General features: G+C 51.9%; 5 protein-coding genes across 5 annotated transcripts; 3 read left to right on the top strand and 2 right to left on the bottom strand.

Annotated features, from left to right (window-relative positions):
• Window positions 1-571: 571 nt before the first annotated feature.
• BDV14DRAFT_35297 (putative serine/threonine protein kinase) lies at window positions 572-3,289 on the top strand. The gene has a single exon (XM_073776615.1). The coding sequence runs from the start codon at window positions 745-747 to the stop codon at window positions 2,692-2,694; it is 1,950 nt and encodes a 649-aa protein (XP_073629774.1). The 5' UTR covers window positions 572-744; the 3' UTR covers window positions 2,695-3,289.
• Window positions 3,290-3,798: 509 nt separating this feature from the next.
• Window positions 3,799-9,361, top strand: BDV14DRAFT_188738 (uncharacterized protein; the record flags this gene model as incomplete). Its single annotated transcript, XM_073771111.1, has 7 exons — window positions 3,799-5,281; window positions 5,312-6,346; window positions 6,807-6,888; window positions 6,949-7,038; window positions 7,855-7,912; window positions 8,041-8,499; window positions 8,552-9,361. The coding sequence occupies 7 exons, from the start codon at window positions 3,799-3,801 to the stop codon at window positions 9,359-9,361; spliced, it is 4,017 nt and encodes a 1,338-aa protein (XP_073629773.1).
• A 165-nt stretch (window positions 9,362-9,526) lies between these two features.
• On the bottom strand, window positions 9,527-11,864 carry BDV14DRAFT_35261 (ribosome biogenesis GTPase LSG1). Its single transcript, XM_073776613.1, has one exon. It carries the CDS (start codon window positions 11,669-11,671, stop codon window positions 9,692-9,694), a length of 1,980 nt encoding a protein of 659 aa, XP_073629772.1. The 5' UTR covers window positions 11,672-11,864; the 3' UTR covers window positions 9,527-9,691.
• Window positions 11,865-13,747, top strand: BDV14DRAFT_35235 (ribosome biogenesis protein LTV1). The gene is made up of 2 exons (XM_073776612.1): window positions 11,865-12,080; window positions 12,136-13,747. Exons 1-2 carry the CDS (start codon window positions 12,058-12,060, stop codon window positions 13,586-13,588), a joined length of 1,476 nt encoding a protein of 491 aa, XP_073629771.1. The 5' UTR covers window positions 11,865-12,057; the 3' UTR covers window positions 13,589-13,747.
• Window positions 13,748-15,705, bottom strand: BDV14DRAFT_35273 (CDP-diacylglycerol--glycerol-3-phosphate 3-phosphatidyltransferase). Its single transcript, XM_073776614.1, has 3 exons — window positions 15,391-15,705; window positions 14,958-15,310; window positions 13,748-14,906 (listed from the first exon to the last, which is right to left on the bottom strand). The coding sequence occupies exons 1-3, from the start codon at window positions 15,634-15,636 to the stop codon at window positions 13,907-13,909; spliced, it is 1,599 nt and encodes a 532-aa protein (XP_073629770.1). The 5' UTR covers window positions 15,637-15,705; the 3' UTR covers window positions 13,748-13,906.
• Between the last annotated feature and the right edge of the window lie 12 nt (window positions 15,706-15,717).

Here is a 15,717-nt window from a genome sequence, read left to right as displayed (position 1 = left end):
AACCCTCGAACCTGAGTGCAATCCATGCTTAGCGTCTAGCAGCTTCCACCTTCTGAGTCACGACCATCCCAACCTTCAACCCGGAGTTCGAAGGCCATTTATAACGAGACCTCTTTTTGTTCTTTTTCGCCTTTTTATACAAGTTATTTTGCAATCACGATATTACGCAGCGTTTCTGGACTTCAATCTCATCTCAAATCATCAACCCGTGCTCTTCCCACGGCTATCGTCTTTTCCGTTTCAGACACACTCTTTCTCGTCGAACTCATCCTTACTTGGACTTTCCGCTTTCGATACTGAAACGCTACACCAAATGAAACTATAACGGTCTCTACAATTTCCTTGCGTCATTAACCCATCTGGGTACTTTCCAATCCGCGCCTCGCGCTGTCTCGCCATCTCGATTCCTTTTTCTCGTCACTTGAATTCTCCTCTTACTATCTATACGAAACCTTCATATCGCAAATCCGGTGTTTGTCTTTCTGTTATCTTTTCTCAACAACTGCTGCTTCTCTTGGTCCCTCGGCGGTGAAGTCGATTTGGAACTGCAGGCTTTCTCGTTACATTCCTCGCATCGACCATTGTCAGACGTCTTTTTACTGCATCCCAGCGCGCTTATAGAGCCTTTGTCTCATTACTTCTGGGCCCTGCTATTTCCTCATCGTCGCCGTCGAACCTTTTTCACCTCGGACTTTGACGGTTAATCTCTGGAAGAATACCGTCTTGTTCGATTAATTGCCAGCCATGGAGTCTCTGAAGAACAGTTTCATCCAAGGCCAGCTCCTGGATGGGCGCTTCCGCACTGTTGCCCCTCTCAACCATGGGTCATTTGGCATGGTCTTTCTTGCAACCGACATCAAGACCGGCCGTGATGTGGCCATCAAGTGCATGATGAAGTCGTCCCCAAATGAGTCATGGAACCCATCTACCAGCAATGGTCGGTTTGAAGAGCTTGACTGTCATCAACGTCTTGCCTACCACCCGAACATTGTCAACCTTGTTCATTACTTCGAAACTACAACCCATCTGTTCCTGGTTTTGGAGTACTGTGCAAATGGTGACCTCTACGAAGCCATCAGACTCAACCGTGGTCCACTTGAAACAGAGCATGTCCGCGAGTTCATGCTTCAACTTGTGTCCGCCGTTGAGTTCATGCATGCTAATGGCTTGTACCACCGTGACATTAAGCCTGAGAACATCTTCCTCATGCAAGACGGATCCATGAAGCTTGGTGACCTGGGTCTCGCTACCCGTGACACTTGGTGCTACGAAGGATGCGTTGGGAGTGACCGTTACATGGCCCCGGAACAGTTCGATCCGGGTAACAATGGCTACTCTCCCGCCAAAGCGGACATCTGGGCAATTGGTATCTGTTTGCTCAATGCTCTCTTTGCTCGGAACCCATTTGCTACACCAACCGAGTCCGATGTTCTGTTTGCCGATTATGTGAGAGACCGGCAGTCCCTCTTTGACATCTTTCCGAACATGTCCCAGGATACGTTCGAGATCCTCAGAATTACCATGGCTATGGACCCCGAGAAGAGGTCTCTCTCTGGTCTTCGGGATGCCGTTATGCGAGCTGTGTCTTTCACGACGGACGACGAAGCATTGGACGAGTTCTGCACCGACGAGCGTGAGGTGGTTGCTGCAAGTGCCAACCGCGAGCCCCTTCGGACTCCTTCTATTCAAAGTCCTCAGATCAACCAGGGTGATTCTTTCCCATGGGCCAAGGCTCTTCAATCCAGCCCGCCATTGGCTATTCGACAGCTGTCTGTCATTCCCGACAACGAAAGCTACTCGGAAGATCTCTTCCCGCCTTCAGAAACTGCAGGCACTTCATGGTTTTCTGTTCATCACACGCCGTCCATGGCTTCGGTTCTGGAGTCTGCACTAGGTGACTCGTACCGGTCTTCCGGGTTCTCAGCTCTCGGAAAGCCCACTCCGCGTTACCCGCCACCTTCCGACCCTGTGCCCATTACTGGTTCTCTGCCTAGCCAGGCAGCTAAACCTATCCCATCTCTCTCCATGGTATTCGGGCGCAACAAGAAGACCGATAACATCTCGAAGAGCTGGAGCGATCTTTGGGAAGAAGAGGAATCCGAAGGCGAGGACACCGTTCTGGACCAACGTCGCGAACAGAACTCTCGCAGCTGGAGCTATGAGAGCACCGTGGTCGACTCTGGTAGCGCTCTGACAAAGGGTCTGCGAGAAGCCAGCTCGACCTCGCTTCTTAATTCCCGCTCCCGGCTCTCAAGCTCGACTGCGTCCAAGAGTGTTGATTCGCTGGACAAGTCGCTAGCAGCTGAAACTGTCGCCGCCACTCCCAAGGTGGTCTCTTCTACAACCAAGTCTTCTTCTCCAAAGAAGTCTAGCTTGGACAAGTGGGCTGCTTTGGGAGACAAGAGACGGAACTTCCAACCCTCAGAAGCTTTCGAGTCGAAGCGATTCCCGAGTAACATGGCCTGGCGCAAGGATTGGGGCTTGGGATCGTCTGGATTCGATTACGGCTCTTGGGCCAAGAAGCAAAGCCAGTCTTCTCCAGACCGCCGCCGTCGCGTCTTCCTTAACAAGGAATGGCGCCGTGATTCCTCGGAGACCCCGAAGCCTGTCAATATAAAACCTGCCGTCGACTACCATGGCAGTGTTGACGAAGATCTCGATCTTGTGGGTGGATGGCATGACCTTCACCTATAAGCGACAATACATCGCAACCTTGTCTCGACTGTTTGCAGCCTCTTGTGTTTTGTTGTTCCCTGTTCCATGCCTCTGAAGACAATTTCTACATTTTCAACATTCGATATATCCATCTTCCTTCGATCCATTTGCACAGAAAACCCGGTGTCTCGTCACCTTTATATCACTTTTTTATTCTTTTACCCCTTTATAGATCATATCATGTGAGCACCCAACGGTGTTGTTTTACTTCTACCATGCACTCCTGTATATTATCCTGTCGCAAAGCACAAAAGTGGTATCGGGAGGACGGTTTTCAGATTCGATTTTCTTTTCCCCAAGGCGATCAGCATGTTGGCCTTTTTTATTACACTTCACGCATGTTTTCTTGAACTCGGTTCAACATTACAAGCAGGCGGAGTCGAGACGGGCTACGAATGCGCGTATCTCATCTCAACAAGAAAATGAAAGAAAAGCTACGGGAAGCGATGTTATTGATTCTACTCAGAAGGACATGGTCCTGATCTGGCATTGGACTGGTTTCACTGTATTTTAGTAACTAGGACAGTTGGATGGGTAGCCACGGAGGATTTAATCCAAAAGTGATTCTCGTACATTTTTTCTGTTCATGATGTGTAGAAATTCCTAGATTTTGTGAGTCAAAAGGACTACCTACGCTGGTAAGGAGTAAATCTGGAGCGGTGAATTTCGCGGAAGACGGCCGTTGCAATGGCCGGCGCGGTGAGGATCGTCTGCCGTACGTAGGTAGACCTGGAATCCGTTCGTCTGCACTTTCTTGATTATTCTTCCTCCTTGCTCTGTACTATCACTATTTCTGTATTCTATAGCGGGCGACTTTAATGTTTTTCCACGATATCCCCCTTCGAACAAGTCCTTTCTCTTACCTCGTCTCTTTTCCTACGCGCCTAACTGTAGACGACAGCTGGTCGAAGCGCCCCGGCCCAGACTTCACGGTCAAAGTCAAACCCCACAGAAGCTGCCGATAAGGGCTGCCAACTTGCCACAGTCCCACTCCCTCCTTTGTCCTTCAATACCAATACTCGCTCTCCGACAAATGCTCGCTCGGCGCGATGACTCCTACTTGAGACCAGCTTCGCGTTAATGATGTTCACGCCCCGGTGGATCACGGCATGCTGGGCCTCGTGGGCTCTTTGTCTGTCGCTTCTGATCCAGAAAACCGGTGGTGAAACCCAACACCAGCAGCAGCAGCCGATATGCCTGGCAAGAGATTGGAGGGAGGTCGAAGCGGGGATCCTTCAATGGCCCGTGTGCATCGAGACACGATGGGATCAATTACCGAATGCTGAATTGCCCTTGTCGCCGGCACCGACATCGACATTGGCGCCGATATCGCAGGGAGCGCAAACGGTCGTTACCGAGCTCTTGACGGTCACAACCTCGACGGACGCAGCTTCGGCCTCGGATTTAGCGTCAGCTTTAGGAACGGACCAAGAACTCGATACCGACTCGCCGCTCGACAACGTGAACTTTCTCTCGTTTGAAGACTGGAAGAAACAGAATCTCGCAAAGGCAGGACAATCGGCGGAGAATATTGGCGGGAAGCGGGCTGGAACCGCTGAGAAGGACCGCCGACGGCCGACCGGGATAAATAATGCTCTGGACTCGCTTGGAGATGACGCGGAGATTGAGATTGATTTTGGTGGGTTTGGTGCTGATGCTGCGGAGGCGGCGAAGACTGCTACGGCTTGGGGTGCTCAGGTTCCTCCGGCTGGAGATGGGGGGCAACAAGTTCAGTCGGATAAGGACGGTGATGAGGTTGATGCCGGCGGACAGGGTGTGCCTCATGCTATTGCGCAGCGCTCTAAGGATGCAGGTACCACCTGCAAGGAGCGCTTTAATTATGCGTCGTTTGACTGCGCGGCGACAGTACTAAAGACGAACCCCCAGGCGAAGGGGTCATCGTCTGTCCTGATCGAGAACAAGGATAGCTACATGCTGAACGAATGTCGCGCGCAGAACAAGTTCTTGATCCTTGAGATGTGCGATGATATCCTAGTCGACACTGTTGTTCTCGCCAACTACGAATTCTTCAGTTCCATCTTCCATACGTTCCGCGTTAGTGTCGCGGACCGGTACCCTGCAAAGCCAGATCAGTGGAAGGAGCTGGGTATCTTTGAAGCAAGGAATACCCGCGAAATCCAAGCGTTTCCAGTCAATAATCCGTTAATATGGGCGCGCTACCTGCGAATTGAGTTTTTGACCCATTACGGAAACGAGTTTTACTGCCCGCTTAGTCTCATTCGTGTGCACGGGACCACGATGTTGGAAGAATATAAGCACGACGGGGAGGCAGGTCGCATTGAAGACGAAGCTGAAGAGGTGATAGAGCCAGGGTCAGAGTCACAGACTGTCATGGAGAGCCAAGTGCCGTCATCAGAATCCCCAATAAATGACTTTGATGACATTGAGATGCCTTCATTTGAGGCTTCCGAGACATGGCAGAGCTCTATATCGGCTGCTGAACTTGATTTACTCGCCTCGGAGAGCTTTCACACTTGTGATCCTAAAGATGCTCCAAAAGAGACCTCTGCACCAAGTCCTCAAGCATCTGGCCAAGCACCACCGAGTTTTGCTATGTCTTCAATTGGTGATACAGATAGTACCGCTTCCGAGGCAGGAGAAGCCAAAGCTCCAGGGTCCCCTGTTATTAATGTTCATTCTTCAGACAATACTGCAGCCTCATCAGATGCAGCTGCCAGTAATGCTTCTGATCAAGATACCCGACCTACTGTTGTCTCCAAAGACGAGCAAACACCCGAGTCTATACGAACAACTACAACGCAACCTCCTTCAGCAAACCCAACAACACAAGAATCTTTCTTTAAATCGGTGAACAAGCGCTTGCAGATGCTGGAGACAAACTCAAGTCTGTCGTTACAGTACATTGAAGAGCAGTCACGAATTCTACGTGACGCTTTTAATAAGGTCGAAAAGCGACAGTTGTCAAAGACGTCTACGTTCTTGGAGAACCTGAATGCCACGGTTATCAATGAACTGACGCAATTCCGCGACCAGTACGACCAGGCGTGGCGGAGCGTTGCGCTGGAATTCGAGCACCAACGCATCCAGTACCACCAGGAGATCCACTCGCTGAGCGCACAGCTAGGTGTTCTCGCCGATGAGCTTGTCTTCCAGAAGCGAGTGGCGGTGATACAAAGCATTGTGGTGCTTCTCTGCTTCGGTCTGGTGCTCTTTACACGTGGCGCAGCGGGTAGCTACATCGACCTTCCCAGTGTACAAAATATGGTTTCGCGCTCTTACAGCCTACGACCCTCTTCGCCCATCTTCGGATTTGGATCCCTACCGGGAAGTCCAGGGTCCATGCGACCGGCCTCGTCGTACCGTACTACACCCGGCCATCGACGGCAGATCTCCGATGAGTCACAGGGCGGGTCCATGAGTCCAACCATTGCCTATGCGCCGCCAACTCCCACGTCAGATGATTCAGGTCTAGGACACGTTGACCGGGCGCTTACGCCATCTACGACAGGAAACGTCCAGCCCGAACCAGAAGTCGCACCGCCATTGCTCAGATCGAACAGCAGTCCACCCGATCTCCAAGGAGAGAATGAAGGAGAGGCAGAAGGCGAAGTCAAATCCGACGCGCCAGAATCCGAGTCGGAATGCTCTAGTTCTGAGCAATGAGATGGCGAGACCTGGTGGATGCCAGCGACGGACACATGTAAAGTGCCTTGTATATAAAACAAACAACACACCTAATGAGCCGACTGTAGACTAGTCCACCTACAACTAGCATACATAATGAGACCATGACGAAATGAACCATGAAACCAGCGCAGATCACACTAGAATTCCAAGCCCATGTCATCATGAGCGACTTGAAAGGGCGATGCAATCGGGTATCTACGGCGTTGCCATGCCAACAATCAATGTGGGCTTTTCTCTTTTTTCAGAACACCGTCTCCGTTCAGTTCTTACAACCACACTCAAGGCAAGACTCCAAAGTTCTCTACTTGATTCAAGAAAAGAAACCCTCAGACCTCGAAATTCGAAAAGAATAAACATGAGCACCACCCCCCTCGCAGCCCGCTCACCAAACACGCACCTCGGCAACACCACCAACACCACAGAGCAAGACCTCAAGTCATCAACAATGAACTCCATGGACCACCACCGCCAGATGCTCCAGGATAAGCTGGAAAGCGGCGACAAGTAAGCCATACCCTTTTTTAACCTGTTCGGAGGACGCGATGTGCTAACGAGTACCCAAAGGCAACAAGCAAGCTACGTCTCGCCATCCGACGACATCATGAGCCCCTGCTCGAAGAAGCTGAGTGATCTCAAGGGGAAGAGGTTTAAGAAGTATGTTCTGCCTTTACTCTGATCAATAACTTGCTTATTGTTGCGATCTGGTCTGGTACTAACAATTATTTTTATTTCCAGCGCCGGAAAACCCCAATCTCTCTTCGCGAAGCTGGGCAAGAAGAACTACGAGCAGTCTGCGAACGCCGCTACCGAGGCCGAGAAGAGTGCTTGAGTTTAGCCTCTTCCACTAGTCGCTTGCTTCTTTTGTTCTGTTCTTTATGACATTTTTGTCCGGTTGGCGCAGGTCGCGGAGTTTGATTTTCGGACATTCTTGTAACAAATACAAGATTCTGGGATTGGTTGGATGGGCTGGGAATTCTTCTTTCTTTTCTTTTCTTTTGTGATGTTATGTTATGGATTATGTCTATCAAATACCTACCTACTCTAGACTTGGATTGATTGGATTGGGTCGGTTGGTTTAATACCTTATGGCTCGGGGTTCTAGCCGATGGCTAGACGGTCTGGTCTACCATGCTTTTTCTGTCAATGTTATGTCTTTGATGACTTTAATTGGATGACTTGATTGGCAAGGACAGTATGAGTATATTGGCTATATGAATAAAACTAGAAAGAGTATAGCCTGATCTATTCGTGCTGGAAAAGCAAAGCCGAGATCAGCGCAGAGACAAGGAAGGCTGAAGCCGAAATGGACCTCGGCTTCTCCGCAACCGCTACAACCCCAGAAGTCACCAAGCTCCATCTCTCTTCCTTTACTGCCTTTTAACCTCCCTCTCCTCTCATTCTTACCCTCTTACTTCTCTGAATATCTTTACAGATAATAAAATAGTCTAGCACCATGTCAGCATCATCCAGAGTCCCCCCAATCGCCCAGCCCTTCGTCAGCGACAAGGCCAAGAAGACACTGGACTTGGTACGTCCCCCACACTACACTATCAGCACGACACTACGCTGCAGTGACACTACACTGCAATGACACCACCGGCCTACCTCCGCCACATTCCACTCACCATTCCAACCCTCTAACAGCTGATATAACAGGTCGAAGAGTTCGTCGAAAAAGAATGTATCCCCGCCGAAGCCCTCTTCACCGCACAACTCGGCCACGGCGCGCAAAGATGGCAAACAAACCCAGCCGTCATGGAAGAATTGAAATCCAAAGCCCGCTCTATCGGGCTGTGGAACATGTTCCTTCCCAAAAGCCATTTCAGCCAGGGGGCCGGGTTCAGTAATCTCGAGTATGGTCTTATGGCGGAGTACTTGGGAAAGAGCAAGGTCGCCAGCGAGGCGACGAACAATGCGGCGCCGGATACGGGCAACATGGAGGTTTTTGCAAAGTACGGGAATGATGCGCAGAAGAAGCAGTGGTTGACGCCGTTGTTGGAGGGGAAGATCCGCTCTGCGTTCCTTATGACAGAGCCGGATATTGCGTCTTCGGATGCGACGAATATCCAGCTTGATATTAGGAAGGAGGGGAATGAGTACGTGCTTAACGGATCGGTAAGACACCTCACTCTTTATTGTATTGTATACCGTTAAGTAAAAGGTCTAGAAATGGTGGTCCTCCGGCGCCGGCGACCCAAGATGCCAAATCTACCTCGTAATGGGCAAAACCGACTCCAAGAACCCAGACCCCTACAAGCAGCAATCCGTCATCCTTGTCCCCGCAAACACACCAGGCGTAAAAATCCACCGCATGCTTAGCGTCTACGGGTACGACGATGCCCCCCACGGCCACGGCCACATCAGCTTCAAGGACGTGCGCGTCCCCGCATCAAACATGGTTCTCGGCGAAGGGCGCGGGTTCGAAATCATTCAGGGCCGGCTGGGGCCAGGACGTATTCACCACGCTATGCGGACGATTGGTGCTGCGGAGCGCGCGGTCGACTGGATGATTGCGCGCATTAACGATGAGCGGAAGAAGCCGTTCGGCCAGGCTTTGAGTTCGCACGGTGTTATACTTGAGTGGCTTGCGAAGAGTCGTATTGAGATTGATGCCGCGAGACTGATTGTCCTTAATGCGGCGATCAAGATCGACCAGGGGAATGCGAAGTTCGCGCTGAAGGAAATTGCCCAGGCGAAGGTCCTTGTTCCGCAGGCTGCGTTGACTGTTATCGATCGCGCTGTGCAGGCGTATGGTGCTGCGGGCGTTAGTCAGGACACGCCGCTGGCTTATCTGTGGGCTTTGATTCGGACTTTGAGGATCGCGGATGGGCCTGATGAGGTGCATTTGCAGCAATTGGGTAAGAGGGAGAACAAGAGCAGGAAAGAGGAGGTGGTGGCCAGGTTGAAGTGGCAGGAGGAGCAAAGTAAGCAGATTTTGACGAAGAATGGGTTTTCGACGGTAAAGTCGCTACTTTAGGTTATCTTGTATGTTTGATATGTAGTTGGTCTACTTGGTCAAAGGGTTTAGGTTCAGGTTCAAGATCAGGTTCATCATGCAGATTTCGTATATACCATTGAATAACCAGGACTAAGTGACTGATCAATCATGAACTTCCATCAGAATCAGAATCAGGTATAACCGAACGCCATCTAGTAGTAAAGCCCATCGTGATCATAACCGACACGTAAAACAAACCAAGAAAAGAAAACAGGAAGAAGGAACGAGTGCAATGCTTTTATATGCCATCCCACTCGCCAGCGAGCCCACGCCACTCTCAACACAATTCAACCCAACCCAGACAAATGCCTAGTAGTCATCCCCGCCATCCGTCCTCTTCCCCTTCTTCTGGTTCTTATGCTTAACCTTGAAATGCTTCTTCGAGTTCCCCTTCACTTCAGAAACATCAACCCCGCGCTCAAGCGCAACCATCATGCGCTCCTTGCGTCCAGACAACGGCTTGCGGATCTGCTGGCCCTGCTCGGTATACTTCGCATTGAAGGGCATAGTCAGGCGTCCACCCGAAGATGAAGAGCCAGGACCGAAGAAACCATTGTCGACTGTTTGCGATTTCTTGCCCTGCACGGGGGCCTTGGAGGACCCTGCGATCGCTGCGGCAGCGAGCATTGCCTGGCGGCGCGGAGGCAAGTGGGCCCAGTCGTAGAGGTCCTTGTTGAAGTCGGCGGGGTCGATGGGGTCTTCGTTCTCATTGTCGTTTGTTGGTGGCGGGTGGCAGAAGAGGAGCTTGCCGTTTACGTAGTCCTTTAGTATGTATCGGGCTGCGCGGGACTCGTCGGGTTGGCCTTGACCTGTTGTTGCGAAACCGCGGGCGCGGGCGTATGCGCGGAGGATGTCGTGGGCTGATGGTTCGCCTGTGCCGCCTTCCTCAATGGGCCGGGTTTGGATCGTTAGGCCGTAGACGTCTTCGAGGAAGTGCTTTGGGATACGTTGGGCCACCAAGCCGGCGGGACCAGTGAACTCGCGCTGCTGGTCGATGGGTAGGACACCGTTGACGACGAGTTCGGCCTTTGTGGAAGCGAAGTTGGGGAAGACGAGACCGGGACAATCGCAGAGCATGATTTCGGGAGAGAGGTAAAGGGTTTGGAAGTGTTTTGTTTTACCGGGGGTTGAGGAGACAGAGACCTTCTTTGCGCCGAGGAGGGCGTTGATTGTGCTGGATTTACCGACGTTGGGGTATCCGACTAGACCGATGATGGTCTTTGCCTTGGGCGGGCGGTCTTCTTCTTGCACTGAGGGGTCCTCGAGGATGACATCGGGGGTGTTGGAGAGGAAGAGCTCTTCGAGTTCGTCGATATCAAGGATGTTGGTGCGTTTGGAGAGGGTTGCGGCGGTTTTGCTGGAGAGTTCGACGCCGCCGTCGGCATCAGCTTCGATTTCGCCTTCTCTTACCTTCTGCGGGGGCTCTTGGATCTTCAGGTCTTCGGTTTCTTCAGCTAGTGATTCGGTCTCACTGTCGTCGCTAGAGGCTTCGTTGTCGCGGGCTTCGTTGGCTTCCTTGGCCATCTGCGCGGAGAAGAATCGGAAGTCGATGTTCTCGCGCTCAAAGTAGTTTGCCCACATCTCACGCTGCTTATCGGTCAACATATCAGCCTTGTTGACGAGCAACAAATTTCGTTTTTTTGGGTCGATTTCCTTCACGTAAGTTTCCAAATCCTCCGATCGGAAGAGGAGCGGGTTTCGAGCATCAACAATTTGCACGACGATATCGGATCGTTCAATAACACGCCAAAGCTGACGCCAGACTTCAAGGTTTCGCTCGAAGGGTGTCATCAGCAGATCGTTGTTCTCCTGCAACTCAGCCAAACCCCGACGCCAGTCCATGAAACTCTCACGCTCCATAGCATCAAGCTCATTGCGAGTCGTAGTTGTGTTCCACTGCGGACGACGCGGAACCGTCAACCGACCCTTGTTCTTCTTGTGCTTCTTCGAGACCGATTTCTCCTCTGCAGCCGAGAGCAAGTACGGGTTCTTCTGGTCGGTATGGATAATCTGAACGTTGTTCATCTTCTCAGCGGTGAAATCGGTACCGGCCAATTCAGCGGTCGTCAGAAATTCGTCAAGGGCTCCTTGTTCCGTAACACTGCGCATCTTGACCCAGGAAGCCTCCTTGGCGCCGTTCGTGATGTAAGTTTCGCCATTCATATCCTTGCGGGCAATGCCGCTGTTATGGGAGGACTTCTTCATGTTCGAGGCCTTGCCCTTGCCAAAGCGATCGTTCATGAGGCTCTGGCCGAGCCCCACGGAGTTCTTGGATTTTGCCAACACCATCTTGACGAAGTATGTGCGATGGTGGTATGTGGTGTGGTTGTTGCAGAAGTTGGATTTCTAATAGATTTTTGGCTGCCAGAGAAAAACCCCGCGGACGCGGATGACTCAGCAAGTTTTTTCTTTATCTTCGATTTAACGACAGAGACTTAGGTGGGAACGATATGTCATAAGGATATTTTGAGGACCTTAGTGCTATCAACTCAAATTAAAAACAGTCTACTGCGTCCTAACTTCCTGTTGTTGTCTGCTTGTCGCCATCCGAAGGAGGGGTTTATCGCACGTGACCCACCACCGCCCGGAAATTTTTTGGATAGCTTCATTTTGTCGCCCAATAATTGCCTGTCTTTCCACGATAAAACTTGCATTCCAAGTTAACTGCCGTCAAGATGCCTCCTCGCAAGCAGTGGATGTACGTTGTATCCTATTCTTCATTCAATACTGCTCCCCTATTAACATACATCTAGCGATAAGAAAAACGCCACCACTTATCAACTCTTCCACCGTTCCCAAAATGACCCCCTCATCCACGACCCCGAAGCCGAAGATCGTGTCCTTCACCCAGTCCGTGGTCCGCCAGCCGGCGACCCAAGCGCTTCAAAAACAGACCACGCCAAGCACCTAAGCGACCTCGCCAGCGAATTTGGATCCAATGCCGTCCGCCAGAACGAAGGTGAAGCAGCCAACCATGGCATTTACTACGACGACTCGAAGTATGACTACATGCAGCACATGCGCGACCTTGGTACCGGCGGCGGTGACTCGTACTTTGTCGAAGCGACGAGCAAGAACAAGGGCAAGGGCAAGGATAAGGATAAGGGATTGAGGCTGGAAGATGCCCTTGCGCAGACATCGTTGAATGACGATGATACGAGTAGCAACTGGGATGGGCGCAGTATGGCGAGCTCCAGATACGGAGCTTACTCTACTGCCTCAACTTACTCTCGCAAGCCAACATACCAGGATCAGCAGAATATCCCGGATGCGATTGCGGGTTTCCAGCCGGATATGGACCCCCGGTTGAGGGAGGTTCTTGAGGCGCTCGAGGACGAGGAATACGTTGACGACAAGGAGGATGGCGATTTCTTCGGTGAGCTCACCGGTGAGGGCGAGGAAATGGACCCCGGCGACTGGGAGGACACAATCTTCGACCACGACGACGAAGAAGACGACGGGTGGGAGTCCGACGCCACAGAAAAGGCCCCCGTGCAACCGAGCACTTCATCTCTCGCAAAAACCCAAGATTCACAAGCCGCGCCGGCGGCCGGTGAACTCCCCGAGCACGACGCCCCAGCCCCCGACATGCACCCAGATGACCAAGACTGGATGCGCGAATTCACCAAGTTCAAGAAAGACGGCAAGACCAAGGCCGCTGCTCCCGCTGCGGCACCTAGCGTCGTCCCCTCCGAACAACGCAGCACCCTCGCCTCAACAGTCTTCACAGCCGGCGGCACGCCCATCCGCCGCAAGAAGCGCAAGGGCGCCCTTACCAACCCCTCCGCTTACTCCATGACGTCTTCCTCGCTTGCCCGCACGGAAGGCCACCGCCTGCTAGACGACCGCTTCGACCGCCTTGAAGCCCTCTACGCCGTTGACGAGGGCAACGAGGAATACGACGACTCCATGTCCATGGTCTCTGGTATGACGGGCATGACGGACCTTTCGACTGCTTCGTCGCAGGCACCTAGCCTTATTGATGCCAGCGGGCGAGAGATTGCGCCGCGCCATGACTTCAACAATATCATGGATGATTTCCTAGGCGGGTGGGATAACAACACCAGTGCGCAGGCCAAGCGCAAGGGCGTCAAGAACAAGCGTGGTAAGAACGGTAATGAGGCGATTGGAATTCGCATGTTGGATGAGGTGAGGCAGGGGCTTGGTCCGGCGAGGTTTAAGGGTCAGGTTCCTGGTAGGGCTTGATTTGCTTGCTTCTTGACTTGCTGTTCACGATCAATGATATCCTTCTAGTTAGATACATGGTTAGGGCGTTTGGGTGACATATTTTATGATAGACCGGGTCAGGCTTCTAAAAGTACTATGGATGTACCTTATGATACTCCAAGACTGAAATGCAATTTATGATGTCTAAGTCTCTTATCTGCATTTATAGCTAGCCAAGTAGGCGTCAAGGAAGAGAATTGACACGATCTCAAACCCAAAGGATATCTATCGTACAAATACATCGTGAACCCAAGTATATACGTACACATGGTCTATAAACACCAACCAAATCTATGATTATAGAGCCCCGCCCACCTTCTCAACAATCCACATTGCAAGCCTAACATTCCACCTGACCCTCCGTTCCGTCTTCCTCAAATCATCCCTCTCTATAGCCTTCGCATCCGTCTGCAACCACTCTGTCTCAGCACCCAATCTCTTCTTCAACCCTTCATCTCCCGTAACAACCAGCGCTCCAACTTCCAAATCTAAGCCGTAGCTACGTTTGGTATAGTTACTGCTTCCCACGAAGGTAAGACTGGGGTTCTTTTCCTTGGGAAGCGTAACCCAGAGACCCTTGGCGTGGTACGTCCACCCGCCTGGCTCGCCGACTGTGCCGCGGCGCCATTCCTTCAATGTGATGGAGTCTGTGGCCTGTGCGGCGGCGACTCGGTCCAGGAAGCGCGCTGAGAGGTGGGTGTATGCTGCCGGAAGCATGCCCGAGATACCCGGGGAGCCATAGAAGCCGTTGGCCCAGGGGGAGGCGGTCAGGACGGTGCCGCGGGTTATTGTTGGTGATGATTGAGTGGGCGATGTGCTGGCTATCAGGAGAGAGGAGAGGGTAGGGTGGATGTTGAAGTAGCCTGCCGTGAAGAGCCAGCGGGCCCCGGAGAAGACTGGTGAGGTGGAGAGGAGGCGGAGGATCGTGGTGACGGCAGGGAATTCAGTAGAGGAGTCGGGTTTTAGCAGGGGCGTGAATTGAGCGACTGGGTATACGAATGTTTGGCTGGGAGATTTGGGCTCGAGTGCGGCTTTGCTGGCTGGAGGCTCGATGAGAGGTTTCAACACAGTCGACGAGTATGAAATGAAGTCCTCTGGCGCATCGAGAGGCGACGGAGCGCCGTTGGAACGAGGCCACTCAAGCACATAGCCAGCTTCGCTAGAATCAGGTAGGACCTTGAAGCTGAGACTGCAAGCGGCGTTGTGAATGCCCGCATAGTGATCGGTCAACTGTTTCGACTCGAAAACATGATAACGATCTAGACGATTCGTGAAGTAGTCCGACGAGAGGTTCGCACTGCGCAGCAGTTAGTGTCTGCGTGTAACTGGAACTGGATAGCACACATACCCCGAAAGTATAATCTCATCGTCAATCCCATAAAGCTTCATGTGTTGTAGACCCCAGCCCTCATTTATCCGTTTCGGAATGTACTTCTTTCGCAGCCCTGTCAGGTTCGGCGTGTGAAACATCCGGATATCCACCCTGTCCGGACCATGCTCGGCGACCAACGATGCCAGAAGAGATGCGCATGAAGCCTTGGGTGTCTCCCGCGTCCCGCGCAGCGCATCAGTGAGAATCGAGACTCGTAGCTCCGGGTTGTCGCGAAGAGCCTGGTTTATGGTTTCGATCAACTCATGTTCCGTCTTGCCGATATATAACGTAGATAGATAGATGCGCGTCTTCGCATTTCGAATCTTATTCTAGATTGACGCATAATGTATCAGATTAGCGTTTCCTTGAGCATAAGATCACCGTCACCGGCAAATGGATCAGTTCGCACGTTGAGTGTAGTGTAGAAACTCGCAGGAGAGTCTATGATGGTGATCCGCGAAGGTGAAATTTCAAAGCATGGCGCTATGCGATCCAGCTCAGTCGTAATCGTTCCCAGCGGCGACGCAGCCGATTGAGCAGCTGTATTTGTCTGAGGAGGTAAATGCGATGAAAAGCTGCGCTTGAAGAAATTCCGCCGTACGACCGGGCTGCGCGCAGCGCACCGTATCGAATTGCCGCCGACACGACCAAACATGATAATAGGGCGGTCCGTACAAGTAGCACCACAATAAACAAAAATCAAAGCTCACGGGCAATCGACGATGCAAATCAGCTA

The sequence above is a fragment of the Aspergillus stella-maris genome (genome assembly GCF_047715825.1).
Source record: "Aspergillus stella-maris strain CBS 113639 unplaced genomic scaffold BDV14scaffold_17, whole genome shotgun sequence".
Lineage (NCBI taxonomy): Eukaryota > Fungi > Ascomycota > Eurotiomycetes > Eurotiales > Aspergillaceae > Aspergillus > Aspergillus stella-maris.
This window is presented reverse-complemented; position numbering and strand designations above follow the sequence as displayed.

Bases quoted from the DNA above. Each gene is read 5' to 3' on its own strand.
- BDV14DRAFT_35297 (XM_073776615.1), top strand. From the start codon at position 745: ATGGAGTCTCTGAAGAACAGTTTCATCCAAGGCCAGCTCCTGGATGGG.
- BDV14DRAFT_35235 (XM_073776612.1), top strand. From the start codon at position 12,058: ATGCCTCCTCGCAAGCAGTGGAT. The intron at 12,081-12,135 runs GTACGTTGTATC...ACATACATCTAG, and splicing joins CCTCCTCGCAAGCAGTGGAT to CGATAAGAAAAACGCCACCA.
- BDV14DRAFT_35261 (XM_073776613.1), bottom strand. From the start codon at position 11,671: ATGGTGTTGGCAAAATCCAAGAACTCCGTGGGGCTCGGCCAGAGCCTC.
- BDV14DRAFT_35273 (XM_073776614.1), bottom strand. From the start codon at position 15,636: ATGTTTGGTCGTGTCGGCGGCAATTCGATACGGTGCGCTGCGCGCAGC. The intron at 15,311-15,390 runs GTGCGAACTGAT...GCGTCAATCTAG, and splicing joins GTTTCTACACTACACTCAAC to AATAAGATTCGAAATGCGAA. The intron at 14,907-14,957 runs GTATGTGTGCTA...ACTGCTGCGCAG, and splicing joins GATGAGATTATACTTTCGGG to TGCGAACCTCTCGTCGGACT.